Source organism: Myiozetetes cayanensis, unplaced genomic scaffold, assembly GCF_022539395.1.
Source record: "Myiozetetes cayanensis isolate MyiCay16 unplaced genomic scaffold, myiCay2020 scf5-8, whole genome shotgun sequence".
Taxonomy (NCBI): domain Eukaryota; kingdom Metazoa; phylum Chordata; class Aves; order Passeriformes; family Tyrannidae; genus Myiozetetes; species Myiozetetes cayanensis.
In genome coordinates, this window is record NW_026087742.1 from 75,996,651 (window position 1) to 76,011,853 (window position 15,203).

The following is a 15,203-nucleotide window of genomic DNA, read 5'->3' on the forward strand; positions in this document are numbered from 1 at the left end:
GAGTACAACTTTCTTTCCATATACAGAGGTTTCTCCCAAGAGAGGGAAATGTGGTGCAGTCAACATGCAGCCAGCGTCTCAAAGTGAAGGGTGCTTCTATATTCTAAGGTGAAGGTGTAAACACAATGACTTAGACAACTAAGAAACACTCAGAATTAATTGAAGAAAAAAGTCTAAAAACAAATACAATGATCCTATATACAAAAAGAAGCCCCCTATCAATAAGTACATTCAGAGCCACTCTCAGGACTGAAAAAAATGATGAGAGGGAAATTCATGGTACTTCCTCCAGCTGATAAAGACACTGCTGGAGCACTAGCAGTGATGCACTTGACATATTCTTGGAATTACATATTCAGTATGTAGGGAATGTCAAAATATGAATCAACAAAACCATGAGTGACATTTCTACAGAGTTTGGTGTGAACAGTTAGATAATGCTAACCATGCATGGAACCAACAGAGCAAGTGTCTGGGAGCTGTGTAACTGTATAGTAAGAGACCTTGCTCCCATCCAGTCCAGCAGAACAGTTTAGGTTTATTATGCATTAACATACTCAAATGCCTTCAAAAACACATGAAGCCATCAAATAACAACTTACAGTATCAGGAAATAAGGTATCTCTTACAAACTTTACATCGTCGTTTGCGTCTTGTTCTTTTTTGTAATGCTGTTTTTGCTCAATTTCCTTCAGTATTGTCAGATCTTTTCAAAATATGTTGCACTTCCAGATTCATTTATAAGCGTGTTTCCAAATGATGGACTAATACTTACGAAAACACCTGATAAATCTCTTCAGACCTTCCTTTACGCAACCTCAGCATCCAAGCACCTGGATTTGCTTTCAGCTGAAAATATCCCTATGAAAAAAACAACAGGCACTTCTTATGTCTGCATTTCAGACTCAACCATCTACATACACAAAAATCAATTATCCAACATTTATACTAGCCCTAAAAGAAATGTGTCAGTGATGCAACCAACTATCAGCTTTCCTGCATGTCCATAATAACGTTTTTCAGTGCTCCATTCATTTCTAACTGAATTTGACTTGTGTACAAAAACTCCATCAAGGACAGCAAGTAAGTGAGCAGTAAAAAAATAAATTACTGAACTGACCCTAAATTGAAAACCTTCTATGAAACTTAAATTTTTTGTCCTGAACAACTTTCTGTGTCAACACAGTTCCTTCTCATTTTAGGAACACTGCAAAGAGCTATCACTGTGTTAAAGTCAGATGCAGCAAGCTTTGAAATGTGAGGAATCATTAAAAAGCTTTGTCATGCCAAACATCATCCACTGTTGAAACCGTATTCAGTATTTGTGTAAAAATCAAAGATTCACAGTTTATTAAGCATTTTATTCCTTGTGATATAGTATTTACAGAGAACAGAGAATAGTAGATAGGTAAGAGGTCTTATTCATCAAAATTCTTCCCTATCAAATTACCTTAGCCAATAGAAAACAAATCTTTCACTTCAGAAATCACAGGGTCTTCTGCTCTACAGACTTGCCAAACTGAAAAATAATTACTTTGCATGATGAGAGGAATTCTGAAGTATGAACATGTCCCATACAGGCTCTAAGCACTTACCTGAAGGGTCTAAAATAGGAGCCTTCTTTTATCCAGGGATCATTGTGTAACAAAACTGGATATTTTAACCAGAATGTGAATCATACCTTACATTTGTCAGTGGAATCTCCATCTGAATATATTCTTATCTGAATATAACTATCTCCTACTATCTACTAAAGGTAATTAGGCTCCCAGTTTAGGTACTTCAGGCTAGAGCCTAAAATTAGGCCATAGTCAAACCTATACTAGATAAGAAGAGAAGCAGGAGGAAAGTTCAGCAAATTAAAGATAGTCTCAACTCCAGGATGTGCCTGTTACTTTTAGCATTACTAAGCTTGCAACACAGAGAAATGGATTTAAAGAACAAGATGCTTATAAAGAATTCTCACATAGTGTGCAATTGTAATGACTATTCCTGTACTTAACACTTACGAGGTTGGCCATCACAACAGTATCAACCATGACAGGATTTTTCTTTGTGCCCAGAGTGAACTGTAACCCTCGAGGAGGTTGTCCAGTTGTCACATCAAAGCAATGCCCTTCAAGCAATATATATTCCAGTTCATATTCTGCTATAACTGCCCCTTTTACCTATGGAAGGAACATTTTATCATTACATTATGTCATTTAACCATGTGGGAAAACGCAACATATTACAGTGACAAACACGTTGCATGGGATTTACCCCAACTTAATTCAAGAGTCAAAATAACCCAGAAAGGTCCTTCCATAAGGAACTTCACCCAATTATAAAACAGGCATCCAAGATTAAGAGGAAGGATCACTGTCTGGAGGTACCTTCTCTCCACTGACTGTTGAGAAAGCTGAGGCATCTCTGCTTTGGTAAGGTAAATCCACAACTTTTGTTTTCACAATACGCCTTTCAAATACACAGCTTTGGTCAAACAAACACCCTCAATGTTTTGCATAAGCTTATTGACTGAAACAAATCTAGTGACTTTGAAGATGAGGGATAAAAATATAATTAGAAAGTAACTAAAAGAACTGTGGAACTAAAAGAGGGTCAAATACATTTTAACCTACATTAATGAACAGTCATATATTCAGGTTTATTTGAAGATTTACCTAGTTTAATCCTATTACTACCAAAATATATATAAAAATAAAAATATAAAGAATCCTTTAATTGCTTTACTTATTTTTGTAAACATAAAGCTTAACATAGCAGGGAAATTGCCTTGACTTGTACTCTGCATTCTGATTTTTTCTGTTTCATTGTTTTCTTTTAAGACTTGTCTTTTTGGTTTTTTTAAGTAAGAGAAAATGAAAAAAAGACCATGACAATAGAAATGGTAAAATATTGACTAAATAATCAACTACCTAAGAAAATATTTCTGGAGAAAGACACAAACCACAAATCTCACAGTATTTCCACTTCCCTCTTGAAGTAGAAGGTCCAGCACAAGTTTTATAGTGTTTACAGACTTACCTCCTGTAAATGAATGTTATCGAGATCACAAGAACTGTTAACTGCTTCAACCAACCAGCTTTCTGGAGTGATCATGTTTAGAGTCAAAAGAGGTGATTCTGGCAATTCTAGGAATTTTGCCACAGGTTCAGAAGGAAGGTGTTTGTTAATCCCGTAAATTAATTCTGGTTCCAGAACAAACCGATAGAAGCTGTTGAAAAAGAAGCATTAGAAAAAATATTTTTACTAAAGCACAAAGTTCCAAACACGAAGTTCTTCTAAAATACTTTAAAATATAGGGAATGTTTACCAAGAATGTTTACCAAATTAATGAAGCTCAGAAGCACAGTAGTTCCCTATGCTCTTGGAATACCATCAGACGATACCAACAGCGACTCAAATGGGCTGGTAGATGAGCATAGATCTATTTGCTTTTGTTACTTTCTTTGCTGTGGAAGTGCATATTTTCCATTAACATTCTAAATGCTGTGAAGGTGAATACCCAAGAGGTGCATCTAAACATCTTGACTGTGAACAGCCTCCTATTCTCAGAAGCGGTATCGCTGAACTAAGCAGAGGGATTAATCTCTATTAGAAGAAAAGAGTCTTTCAGAACCGCTCCTGACACTAGCAGAAGCAAAGACAGAACAGAGGAAAGGCAGTGGTCTCTCTATTTCTCTCCAGCTCTTTACCTCATTTATTCCACAGCTGAAAGTTCTCCCAAGCATAGCAAAAGGGCCAGGCACTAACACCTGCAAAAGTACCCAGCCTTAAAAGCGATCATGACAATGTTCGCACAAGTTATTCAGAAGACTGATGATTCAGATACACTTCAGTCTAAGAGATGTGACTAATTCCTCTCAAACTGAGCAGAAACTAAGGACATTTCTCCTAGAGGGAAAGGAATCCTCCCTGGGGAATCTATTTCAGTGTAAATATCTATCACTGAATTAGTGAACTTTGTTCTCTACAGAGAATTAAAAGAATACTTCAATTTATGGCAGTACTTTCAGGGTCTAATATTCTTTCTGAAATATAGTGAGATCTCAAATGCAGACTGTACATTTATTCAGATGAATTTCATTATTAAGTGTACTGAATCTGCAAAACTCATTATACAGACAGTGGGCTGTAAAAAGCGACCAAGTTAGGCAGACAATCTTCCTCTACAAGTTTTCACAGACATAAAAGACTCTCCACTGATTTCTCTGAGCTCTGTTTATAAGAGGTGCATTTGATGGACTGGATCACTTCCCTGTGATCCCATGCTTGACACCTTAGAACAAGAATTTCTCTCTAGACAAATGCAAACTGCTAAGGTAACACTTAACGAGAAAAGAATCCAGAAACACAGAGCAATATTATTCTATTTAAGGGAATATACACTGTTAAGGCTGTTTTCCCAAACTGAGCAAGATCATAGAAGAAAAGTTATAAACTACTTACCTCTTTAGTGGCAGTTCTGACAGCTTAGATTTGCAATTCAAAAATAACCTGAGTTTCATATTAATAACGTCCTTGAGTACCTACAGGAAAAAAAATCTCTGTAAGAAATGTTTCTTGGTAATCACCAAACCTTGAAAATAAGCCAAAGTCATCCTTGCGACATCCTGTAATTTCTCAAGTTTCAGCAGAAGTCTCAAACTTTTTAACGTTCTAAATATATCTGTCTGTTAAAGGATGTTGTCAGATATTCCAAATAAAGATATGACCTTTTCTAAAACTGCATGATTTAGCACATGCTATTCTTGATAGTCAAAACATTGATGTCTTCTCCTAGTGATAATGTTTTTTGAAGAGCAGCTGTCCCCATTTTCCAATACTTGAGTAAATATTATCACCTTTCTTACATTGTGTTTTCTAGATTTTAAAACACTTGAAGTTCTCTAAGTACAACACATACCTTTTATTCAATAACCTGTCTTAAAACAATTACTTTCACTCTTACTAAAATAGTTGTATATAGAATACTGTTGAATACAGAGAATTATTTTAATAATTAGTTAATAATCTTAAAAGTCAACAATACATTAACAATGTATTAAACCATTCAATCAACTTCAAAAATTTCAGGAAGTTAATATATTTCTATTTTTTTTTTTGAGTTTCTTTATCTGTTTATTTCTAAAATACTAATGTTCTGGATGTTGTTACATAGGAATAATAATATTAGGACAATAGCCTTTTCTTATTTTTATGAGCAATCTGTTCTGTTTAAAGCTAACAATGTTCTTAATTTATTTTAAGCGCCGAAAAAAACCTTTATCAAGTTATCTTCATTTCTTTGGTTTCTGATACACTGCTTATCTGAAAGCATAAAGCATCTGTGTCTACATTTATGGATATTATTAGAATAGACAATAAGATATAAAAGCTAAGTTAAAATATGGATACCACTGGGGCTAAAATCGAAAATTATAAGGGCAAATAAATTGGGAACAAAGCAAGACAATGGTCACTGTTAAATTTCTCCTTTATTATAACTGTATTTTTTCTTTCCTCAGTTCAACCCATGGCTTACACACATTCTTTATTACAATGCTGGAACTTTACACAGCCCTAGGGACCTGTTCTATTCCTAGTTCCTCATTCTCATCCTTTGTGTCACCTGAATACCATCACTGGAAAACTACTGAACAAAAAATAAAGGCTAGGGAACAAGTGAAGAAGCAAAAACCAGGAACCCAGCATCACTTCGAAGCATAAGAAGGGAAAGTATTACATGACGGAAGTTTAAGACTATTAAAATAGAGATCCAAGTGACTTAAATATCTATCACTCAGAATAAAAAGCATGATATAAATGAACTTTACCTTCAAACAACACAACACCCTCATCCCATTAGCAAGAATGATACTTCAGCAATCTGCATTGATAGGCTGTTGTGTATAGAACGAAATGATCTTACAAAAGGCTGAAGTATCGTCCTAATTCATCAGCTGACCATGGCATTTAGCACAGTAGCAAAAAGAATAACGCCATTCTTTATTAACATTTCAAAGTAATTTGAATAGAAAATGACAAGACAATAATGCATAATTTCTGTGGTTTTCAACAATGCAACTTCTGGAATACTGAATTTGGTTCTGTTATTTAGGTCTTATGAGGACACCAAAAGCCAGGACATTAAAGTCAACACATGAAAATGGTTACAAGACTGGAAAGCCTCTTATAGCATATTTGAAGAATTCAGTCTATTTACTTTAAATCAGAAAATTCAAAGAAGAGCATGTAAATTTAGTTCACAGAGCATTTCATGCCATAAAAAGTGGCTGAATTATTTCAGTTTACTAGGCCTGAAAATTATTTAAGAGCAAGTTCTATTGTGCATATGCAGTCACTTTGCAAAACACTTAAGTTACCACAACTCATCTGAAGAGCATTAACTCCCTAAATCATGATTATTCAACCAATCATGTGGAATTGTTTGTGAATGTCACCATAATACAAAGCATCTACACTGAAAACAAACTCTTATAATAGAATCTTCAACATAACTGGCAAAATAATGAGAAGATAAATGCTTACAGCATGAATCTAAACAAAAATCTGTAATGCCAAGTCCAAGTTTAACAGTCAGATTACTTACCCACTGGAAAAGCTCAGTAGGAGCTCTAATCTGCACTCAACCACTTGATATAATATTTAAATTAGGAATTGATTAAGAAATTATTTCTGCTTCAAATACTAATTGATAAAAAGAAGTCCTATGACCCAAGTTATATAGGAAATCAAACTATATTATCAAAAGAGGCTCCTTCCAGGATTCCTTTTAGTTTAGGGATGAAATAAGAGTTTCCCTCTGAGGATAGAATGCAAAAAGGAAAAAAGGCAAAAGATACCTGACAGAAAAAAAGAAAAGATTTGATTTTTCTCTCCACATTTTTAAATTACTGGATACTACTGGAACAAGAAAAAAAAAAGGCAGACAATCCTAGAAGTATGTATAATAATTTTTCAGCTGTTTTTGGCGAACCATGAGGTAAAAACAACACAATTCTTTGATTCTGTCCTCCATTTTAGCAGAAGGAATTTCCATTTTTTTTCACATCACCTTAGAGATCACCTTCCTAACTTCAGGACTAATTAGCCGTTCCATATATTCTGCTAGGAACTTATGGGTTCCAACCAAGTTATGGCAGGTATTTCAATATTTACTGTAGACAGAGACTGTGCCTTGTCTGGAAATACTTGATGCTGAAGGCTATAGCAAAACTTTTGAAAAAGGGAAAACACGTTATATGGAGAGTGCTACCTGACTCACTCTGGAGAGGATATAGAGCAGTTCTTATGGTACAATCCAGTATATATTTTAAAAACAGACAGAAGCCTTTACTCAGCTCTCATTCATGCTCTGACTCATACCTTGCCTCCATCCTTAAATTGCCAGATTCTCAGACTAAGCAGTAAAGTTTAGATTACAGTTTATCTATACTTACTTAGACCCTTCTCAATTTCAATTCCCCTTAATCTGAGTAACTTTTTGTTGATATTTAAAAAAACCCAAAAAACCAAAACACAAACACCAAAAGATTTCTCTGTAGAAAGTGACACAAAGTAATATAATAGCATGGTTTCACCAGGGTAAGAAAAAAAAAATCATGATATGGACATATTCAATGCAGACTGGGCAAGAATCACGTGTTTTGACACGGTAGTTACTACACAGACTTTGCACCATGAATGGTTACCAAAACAATATACTTGGCACTAATCCAATTATATTACTCAAAAGAAGAACCTTTAAATATAAATACATTCAGGTGCTTAAAGTTTACATTATTTAAGTCACCTATGTATACAGCAAGATAATCAGAAAGGCATCCATGTAAGAACTTGGAATCTGGGGCTTGCTGTACATGTATGCCTGTTTTGTCTCTACACCAGGACATGGTGGCTTTCCAGATAATTATATATATTTTTAATATATAATTTTAAAATATAAAAATATTTTAAATGTAAATTTAAAATATGAAAATTTTCAATTTTTAAAAAACATTATTAAAAACTATCATCTACATTTAAAAAGTTCTGATTTGTTTACTTTCAACAGCATTTCCTTATTCTCTCCTAAGGGTTGGCTTCTTGAATAAAACTAGAACTCCTGTGAATCAAGTAGTATCTGGCATAGCTGAACAGCTTGGTTCACCATGGGAGGCCTTTGCCCAGGCATGCATGAGGGAACCTGTTGTGCCAGGAGGAATGGAAGCTTCTGCTCTGAACTGCAATGTTCTTGACGTGATTTATACTCCCAATATGAACTTCTCGCTAAACGGAGAGTTTCCAGTCAATTTCAACATGCAAATATTTTCATTTGGTAATACCAACCTTTCATTTCAACTGAGAATGGTGAAATGAAAGATCTCATTCTAGAGAAAAGCTGGCATTTCAGTACCTTGAAATATCAGAATTTTCATGAATTTTTTAAAATGTTTTACTCTGCCTCACTATTATATCTGAAGAGTGAGTGGATGCTTCAACATTTGATAGAAAAGAGTATGAAAATGGCAGGGGAAAAAGCAATGTAGGAATTTACAAAACTTGCATAATTACTGCAGAAAAAAGAAGATAAAAGGGGATGCACCAAAAATCAAGTTACAGGCTTCAGAATTGTAGTAGACCATAAAGTGGAGACAAAATTTGCATTTTTATGGAAACTATAAAGGAACCTGAGGCAGAGTGACATTCTGCAGTAGGTGAAAAAGAAAATCATTTTAGCAGCTATGTTTTTAGGACCTTTTCTCTTCAGAAGATCAATAGCTACACACAATGGAAGACTATCTAGATATACTTGATAGCATTAATCAACTGAGAAATACTCCTCCAAGAGCTGAAAGGTTTATAGTCCAATCTTCTTATGATGATATTACAGGTCAGATTTAGACCACCTCAACTGGGTACCTTGGAAAACTAAGGTGATCTGGTTTAATAGAATGAAGCATATGCCTCTTAAGATTTTGAGATGGGAGATTCTATTCCTCTCTATTACGTAGACAATCTCCTCCTTTCCTTCTATTGACTATAAAGAGCACTTATGGACTCACTTTTAAGAGGACTGGTGCATGGGGCATATCAAATTTACTTGCAAATAAGGTACTCACAATGACAAATGAAGTCACCCCCAACATTTTTTATGAATTAAAATAACTACTCACATATTTAAAAGAAAAAAAAAATTGTTTAGCCTCTTATTATACTCTACGTGGAAATTAGAACAAGTTTAGTAAAAATCAAGCTACAAATATGTAAATGAAAAGAAATTACCACCATCTTACAATCAGTAAATGAGACATCTTCTGTGCTTCTCTTGTCAATGGATCCACAATAGCAATAACATCATAGAATGGTTCATTCTGTTGGGGGTTGACTTTTACTACACTGTTAAAAAAGTATTAAAAATAAGTGACATGAAAACTCTAAATCGAATTTGTGGAAATGACAAACATTTTTAGGCATGAATTTGTAATATCAGAAGCACTTCAGACTTTACTATTCAAGAAGACATTTCCCTCATTTCAAGCAGTAATCGTGATTGCTCTCTGTGATATCACCAGAGAAACTAATTATGAACAGAAATTAAAAATTTAGCATTAATCTACATAATTTTGTACTTGTTATTGATTAGATACATTCCCTACAACAAAATTAATACAATAAACCACAGTAAAACTTGAAAAAAATGGCCTTTTTGTCACTCATCTACAGTTTCCTTCACCAAGATCTAGAACCATCACATGAGACAAGTGCTGGCAGTGCTACAATTTAGAAAAAAAAAATAAAAGAACCAAATAGTGGGAAAAAATGGCTTAGATTAGCTTTATGGATTAGCTGGAAAGCTGGATTAGCTTTATGCATTCCAGAAAATAATTTAGTTTGATAAGCTTGATTAGACTAAGTCAGGGAGACCCTACTTAAAGTACTCTAGATCTACAGGAAGGAAATGTTAGTAAACCTCACTTTGAAAACTAAAAAAAAAACCAGTGTGCTGTAAATACACAAAAGGGACTACCTGAATTTGTTTTCCACAAAAGGTATGGCAGCAGCACAGTACTGACTGTTACTAGTCATTAACTAACTTTGACAAAGGTGTTAGCCTCTTAAAACAGGCTACTACTGATTTTGCTCCTATTTTCAAAAATAGCCCAAGAGCCCACCAGCACAGCACACTGGAGCACCTTCACCAGTAAAACAAGTAGGGATTCTGAAACAACATTTCAAAAATCTTTAGTTTGATCACAGGTCTTGTGTTACCACATGTCCTTTTAAAAAATGTACCTGTCTGCTCCAATAGGCTTGCCCCAGCTAAGCTTAATTTAAAACCAATCTACTGTTAGTATCCCATTACAGAGGGGACAGGATTCACAGATGCTCATCTTGGTACTTCAGGTCTCATTCATCCACAATAACAACAAAAGGTGACAGGGCATATTCACTTTCTAAATTCAGGATTCCAAACACAAGGAGCCAACACACAAGTAAGGACACTAAAGACACATGAGCTCCCCAGGTCTAAATCTGCTGGCTGATGACAATCGGTTCACTTTTCTGTAAGGAATTAGCTGCCAGTGAGCCCTATTATTTTGCATTTTAATGTAATCTAGTTGTATTAGCTGCGGTCAAGAATGACACTGCTAAGCCATAAACTGTTATCCAGGTATAAGCACATGTACATCAGTCAAGATCCACAGACATAAAAAGCTGTGCTAATTTTCCACATAAACAAAAATCAGTGGGGGTTTCTTTTAGTTCTTATCTATGAAATTCCTTCTAACATTTTAGTAAATGTATTGACTCCAAGGTTTCTAACTCCAGATCAGTGACTTCTATTCACATTAATTGTAATCACTCTTTTTCCAGCAAAGGATAAGATTGGAAAATCATTAGGTATTACTAAATAATTTTTAAGAAAGAGGTAAAAGTACATTATGCTATGGCAAATGAACAGGTTGTTCATACAACCACAGAACCAATAACTTATTTTCAAATGGGAATGCTTACTCAAGTTTCCAGACATCTCATGTAGTCATCAGTACATTCTAATTTTAATATGAAAGTACTGTAAATGCACTATCATGACAGACAGAACTTACCTGTGCTGCTCTTTAAGTAATTCAGCATCTTGTCTCGTCTCTGTTTTAGGTAAAGATGACAGAAGGGCATCTATTTTCATAACCAAATCACTGCCACTATTAAAATATTTAAAAAAGCACATACAGTTTCATTTTCATTAGAAAAGGAGTAAAACATTTAAATTTTAATGTCTGTCTGCATAATATTTAGGAAGCCTATATCCCAAACCTGGACTCTTTAATGGAATTATCACCTCAGTATTTGCAGTAAAACCTTTAGCATGACAATGCCCAAGAACCACTACAGCCTTAGAGCTTGTGAACTGCACACTTTTAATTTTAAACGATGCCAAATTCGCAGAATTATAATTCAGCTGCACAGTTGTGATGTTACAATCGGCTGACTTTCTTTTTTTTTTTTTTCAGTGTCACTAAGTCACAATATTTGTCTGAATGTTTTGCCTCCCACTACTTATCTCCTGGATATCTAACTCTTGCTGATTTTGTTTGTCTGGTAGTGATTCTCTCTGGCAGTGTGCCAGTCCTTCCAGATAACAGAAATGATACTCAGACCCAGAAAGCCAACAGATATTGTAAAAATAATATAATTTTGCTCTCTTCTTTGTAAACAAACTGGATCCTCAGACTAAAAGATGCCTAGAACTCAGCTCTACACTTCTTCAATGAACTGATGTGTAAATGTTGTCTAGCACAGTGTCAGGGCACCACATCTGCCCACACCTCTGCAACAGGCTCCTTTACTAACAATTCCCACAGACAATGCACTTTATGACTTCAAATATTAATACTCAGATATTACTGTGGGTTTAAGATGCACTGTATTTTATCAAGCTCATTATTATTTTTTACAATTACTCTTACATAAACAAAAGCTAGTAGGAGTTGTTTACAGTTATCTGCACTCTTGGTTCTAAGTACAGTGAAAGTAGAGAAAGGATTTGGAGTAATTTAGTAGAGCTGCACGTGTGATATGAGGTGAGTTGGAGAGGATGTGATTTTTTGAACACACAAGGATCGTTTATGCCTTAACCTCATCACACATATGTGCAATGACAGAAGAGTGCACTTCTCTAGACTAACACAGGGTGCCTTTTATTCTGCTCTGTGCTGTAACGAGGTAACAAAGAGGCTCTCAGCAGCAGGATGACACAGGCAGTTGAAACCCAAAATGCATAGTTTATATATCTAGTGGAAAACTATGTTAAACAGCATAATTAGCCAAGCATAAAGGTGATACAAAATTTAGCAGGTGTGTAATTTCTTCTGGAAAACAGGGCAAGGGCTGGAGTAGATAAGTATACTAAATCTGTCAGGGAAATGCTAATGAGGCAATGAAGGACAGACAAAGCTGTCTACACAGAAGTACTCAAATGCTAAGTAAGAGGATAGCAAATATACAGTACTCAAACACCAAACACTTCAGGTGCATGTAGAGTGTATATATATAGTATGAAGAGTACTGTGACTATATATTCGAACCTTTGTTCATTATTTCCCCATGCAAAAAGATGATTAATTTGTCACAGGCAACAAACAAGACAGTACATCATAAAGCCTCAAAATGCAAAAGAATTTTACCTTTTACTACTGTTTCCCATCTGTTTGACAAGAGCTTTAATCTTCTCCGCTGAGGTACTGTATGTTATCTTTTCTAACAAATCAAAGTCTTCTGCAGAGAATTCATTTTCATCTAAAGGACCCAGTACCTTAGATAGAGCAAAAAATGTTACTAAGTGTAGAGTGTCGCAATCCTGTTCCATTTGTAAGTAAAAATACATTCATATTTTAAATGAATGCACGATATCCAATGTGCAACCCCCACCCCCATACACTTCAATATCAGTAACTATAAAACACTAAACTTTATAGTAACCATGCAGAATTAGGTTTTTACAGTTATGTGATTACAGTTAATTATCAATCGCAAAGAATACTTGCAGTCAAAATATCCACGCTATCTTTCGTTATACATCCCTCTGTAAAGGAATACACTACTTAGAAATAACAACTCTGAGTTTATGAAGAAGCTCTGTTAGGTACATTAATTTAAACTCAAATTACTATCTGTCTACCACACTCTTTAGCTGTTTAATTCTGTGAGCACAATCTGAACTTCTCAAGGCTTTCTATCCGTTCTAAGCATAATGAACAGAAAGAAAGAAAAGAGCAAAGGATAAGAGATGCAGAATTAGAGACAAGATACGGAACTACTACGTTATTTTGGTGCCTGAAGGAAAAGAAGGTGCCTTGAAGTTCCAGAAAATAGCTTTGAGGATGCTGTTTGGATTTTCTACTCAAAGTCCACCAAGCTAAATGGACCCAAGTCAACTTGCAGGGTGCCGAGGATGTAGAATGCCATGATGTAAGTTTGGTGTTGAATGCCCCTCTCCCAAAATTCAACTGTTTCCTAAGAGGTTAAGTAACCTCTCTCTAGTTATTTCACTTTTGACTGTTTATTAGTATTAATGATGCATGAGACAGATGAAACCACAGTGTGATTATAAAATATCACGCTAATTTTGTAGAAGTTTTAATTAGAAAAAAATTTAATTTGCTCATAAAAACAAAACTGAAGTGCTGAAATAGCTAGGATAGAAGTGAAGGATATCCCAGATTATTTTTTTAAAAGTAATCTTTTAAGTGAAAACACACTTTCAGATGGATGAATGTACATTATCAAATTTATCCAAGTATTTTTAGGAAACATATTTCCCCAAAACTTAAAATGTGACATTATTTGAGCTTTTTAGGTACAGAGAACAGTAATAATAATTTATAAAATAACACTGCATATTTAGCTATGGGGGAGTTGACACCAAAAAAGCCAACAATTCTTCTGTGCTTCATCAACAGAAATGCTTCCTGTGTGTTTCTTAGAAGTATTTCAGTTGCATCTCAGAAGCATTTAGGATGCACAAAAGTAACTAAAGTCACACTTTCAAGAGAGTTTCCAGTAAAGGGATGCCTGCATAGTATCTCTTTCTTTCTAATGGCAGAGCAATAAATAGAAAATAGAAAAGAGTAAAGGAGTAGTCTGTATAGATTTTATTTGCAATGTGAGATATTGACTGTCGTTTAACAAGTACTAAATATTGAATGCAACGTTTTATTTTTAAATCACAGTTCATCTACAGACACACTGTAATTAAGGTTATTGGTTCCAGAATACATATATAAGAGACAACAAAATTACTGTACTTTTATTTGAATATTAAGAATTAAGACTATAAAACAACTTAATATTTATTAAAAATGTGGTGTTTTAGAGCTTGAAATACTAACATAGCCAATGTAATTTATACACATTTATTTATGTGGTATAATATAGGTATCTTCAGGACCAAAATTTATTCTTAAATATCAAAAATAATAAATCAGATATTAAACCATTTAGAGAATTTTTTCAGATTAAAACAGCTGTGGGAATTATATACATACAAAGCAGCTTCAATGGAACAGAGCTGATGAAATAGGAGTAAAAAAAAATAAAAAACCCCAAAGGCAAACATTCATACCATTCTCTATCTACAGGTTGAATAAGTGGGAAATTATTATAATGCATTTTCTTTAGCCTGAAACTGAAGTTCCAGGAAGTAAAAAATTCCTACAAGAAGACTGAGAGGTGAATTAATTTCTTTCTTACCCTGCCATTGCTCATAACAGCCATTTGCCCAGGAAGCAGTTTAAGAACCTCCTGGCAGAACATCTGGTGAGTTTTAATTAAATCCAGTCCTAAAGTGTTGTACTTCTTCTCAAAAGTATTGCCATCCATTCCCTAAAGCAAAGGTAAAGCACAAAGTGGTGGAATGATTCAGCAAAAATAAATTTTGTAACAGATGAGGTAATCAAAGATTTTCTTTAAGTTATGTGGTAATGAGAAATCCAAGTAAAACAACCTCAACTTCAGTGCAAGTACACAGCTGCTGGTCTTGAGCCAAGGTCTCACAATTAGCTAGGGTGCTGTTTTTACCCTGGGGCAGCTCTGAATAACCATGAGAGGAAAGCTGAGCCTGAGGGTAAGCAGTTTTTCCACAATCCAGCACACAGCTGCATGACAAATAACATTTTCTGTTAACAACTGAACTGTATTCTCACTTTTAGGAAAAA

General features: G+C 34.7%; 1 protein-coding gene across 5 annotated transcripts in view; it reads right to left on the bottom strand.

Moving 5' to 3' along the window:
- UGGT2 (UDP-glucose glycoprotein glucosyltransferase 2) overlaps window positions 1-15,203 on the bottom strand; it is an 83,767-nt gene that overhangs the window by 18,944 nt on the left and 49,620 nt on the right. For all 5 annotated transcript variants that reach the window (XM_050332455.1, XM_050332454.1, XM_050332456.1 and 2 more), the window contains 8 exons: window positions 14,740-14,871; window positions 12,675-12,802; window positions 11,097-11,192; window positions 9,282-9,384; window positions 4,453-4,532; window positions 3,028-3,217; window positions 2,010-2,168; window positions 776-861 (listed from right to left, as the gene is read on the bottom strand). In XM_050332455.1, the coding sequence (XP_050188412.1) occupies window positions 776-861; window positions 2,010-2,168; window positions 3,028-3,217; window positions 4,453-4,532; window positions 9,282-9,384; window positions 11,097-11,192; window positions 12,675-12,802; window positions 14,740-14,871 (974 nt within the window). The remainder of the gene's footprint in view (window positions 1-775; window positions 862-2,009; window positions 2,169-3,027; window positions 3,218-4,452; window positions 4,533-9,281; window positions 9,385-11,096; window positions 11,193-12,674; window positions 12,803-14,739; window positions 14,872-15,203) is intronic.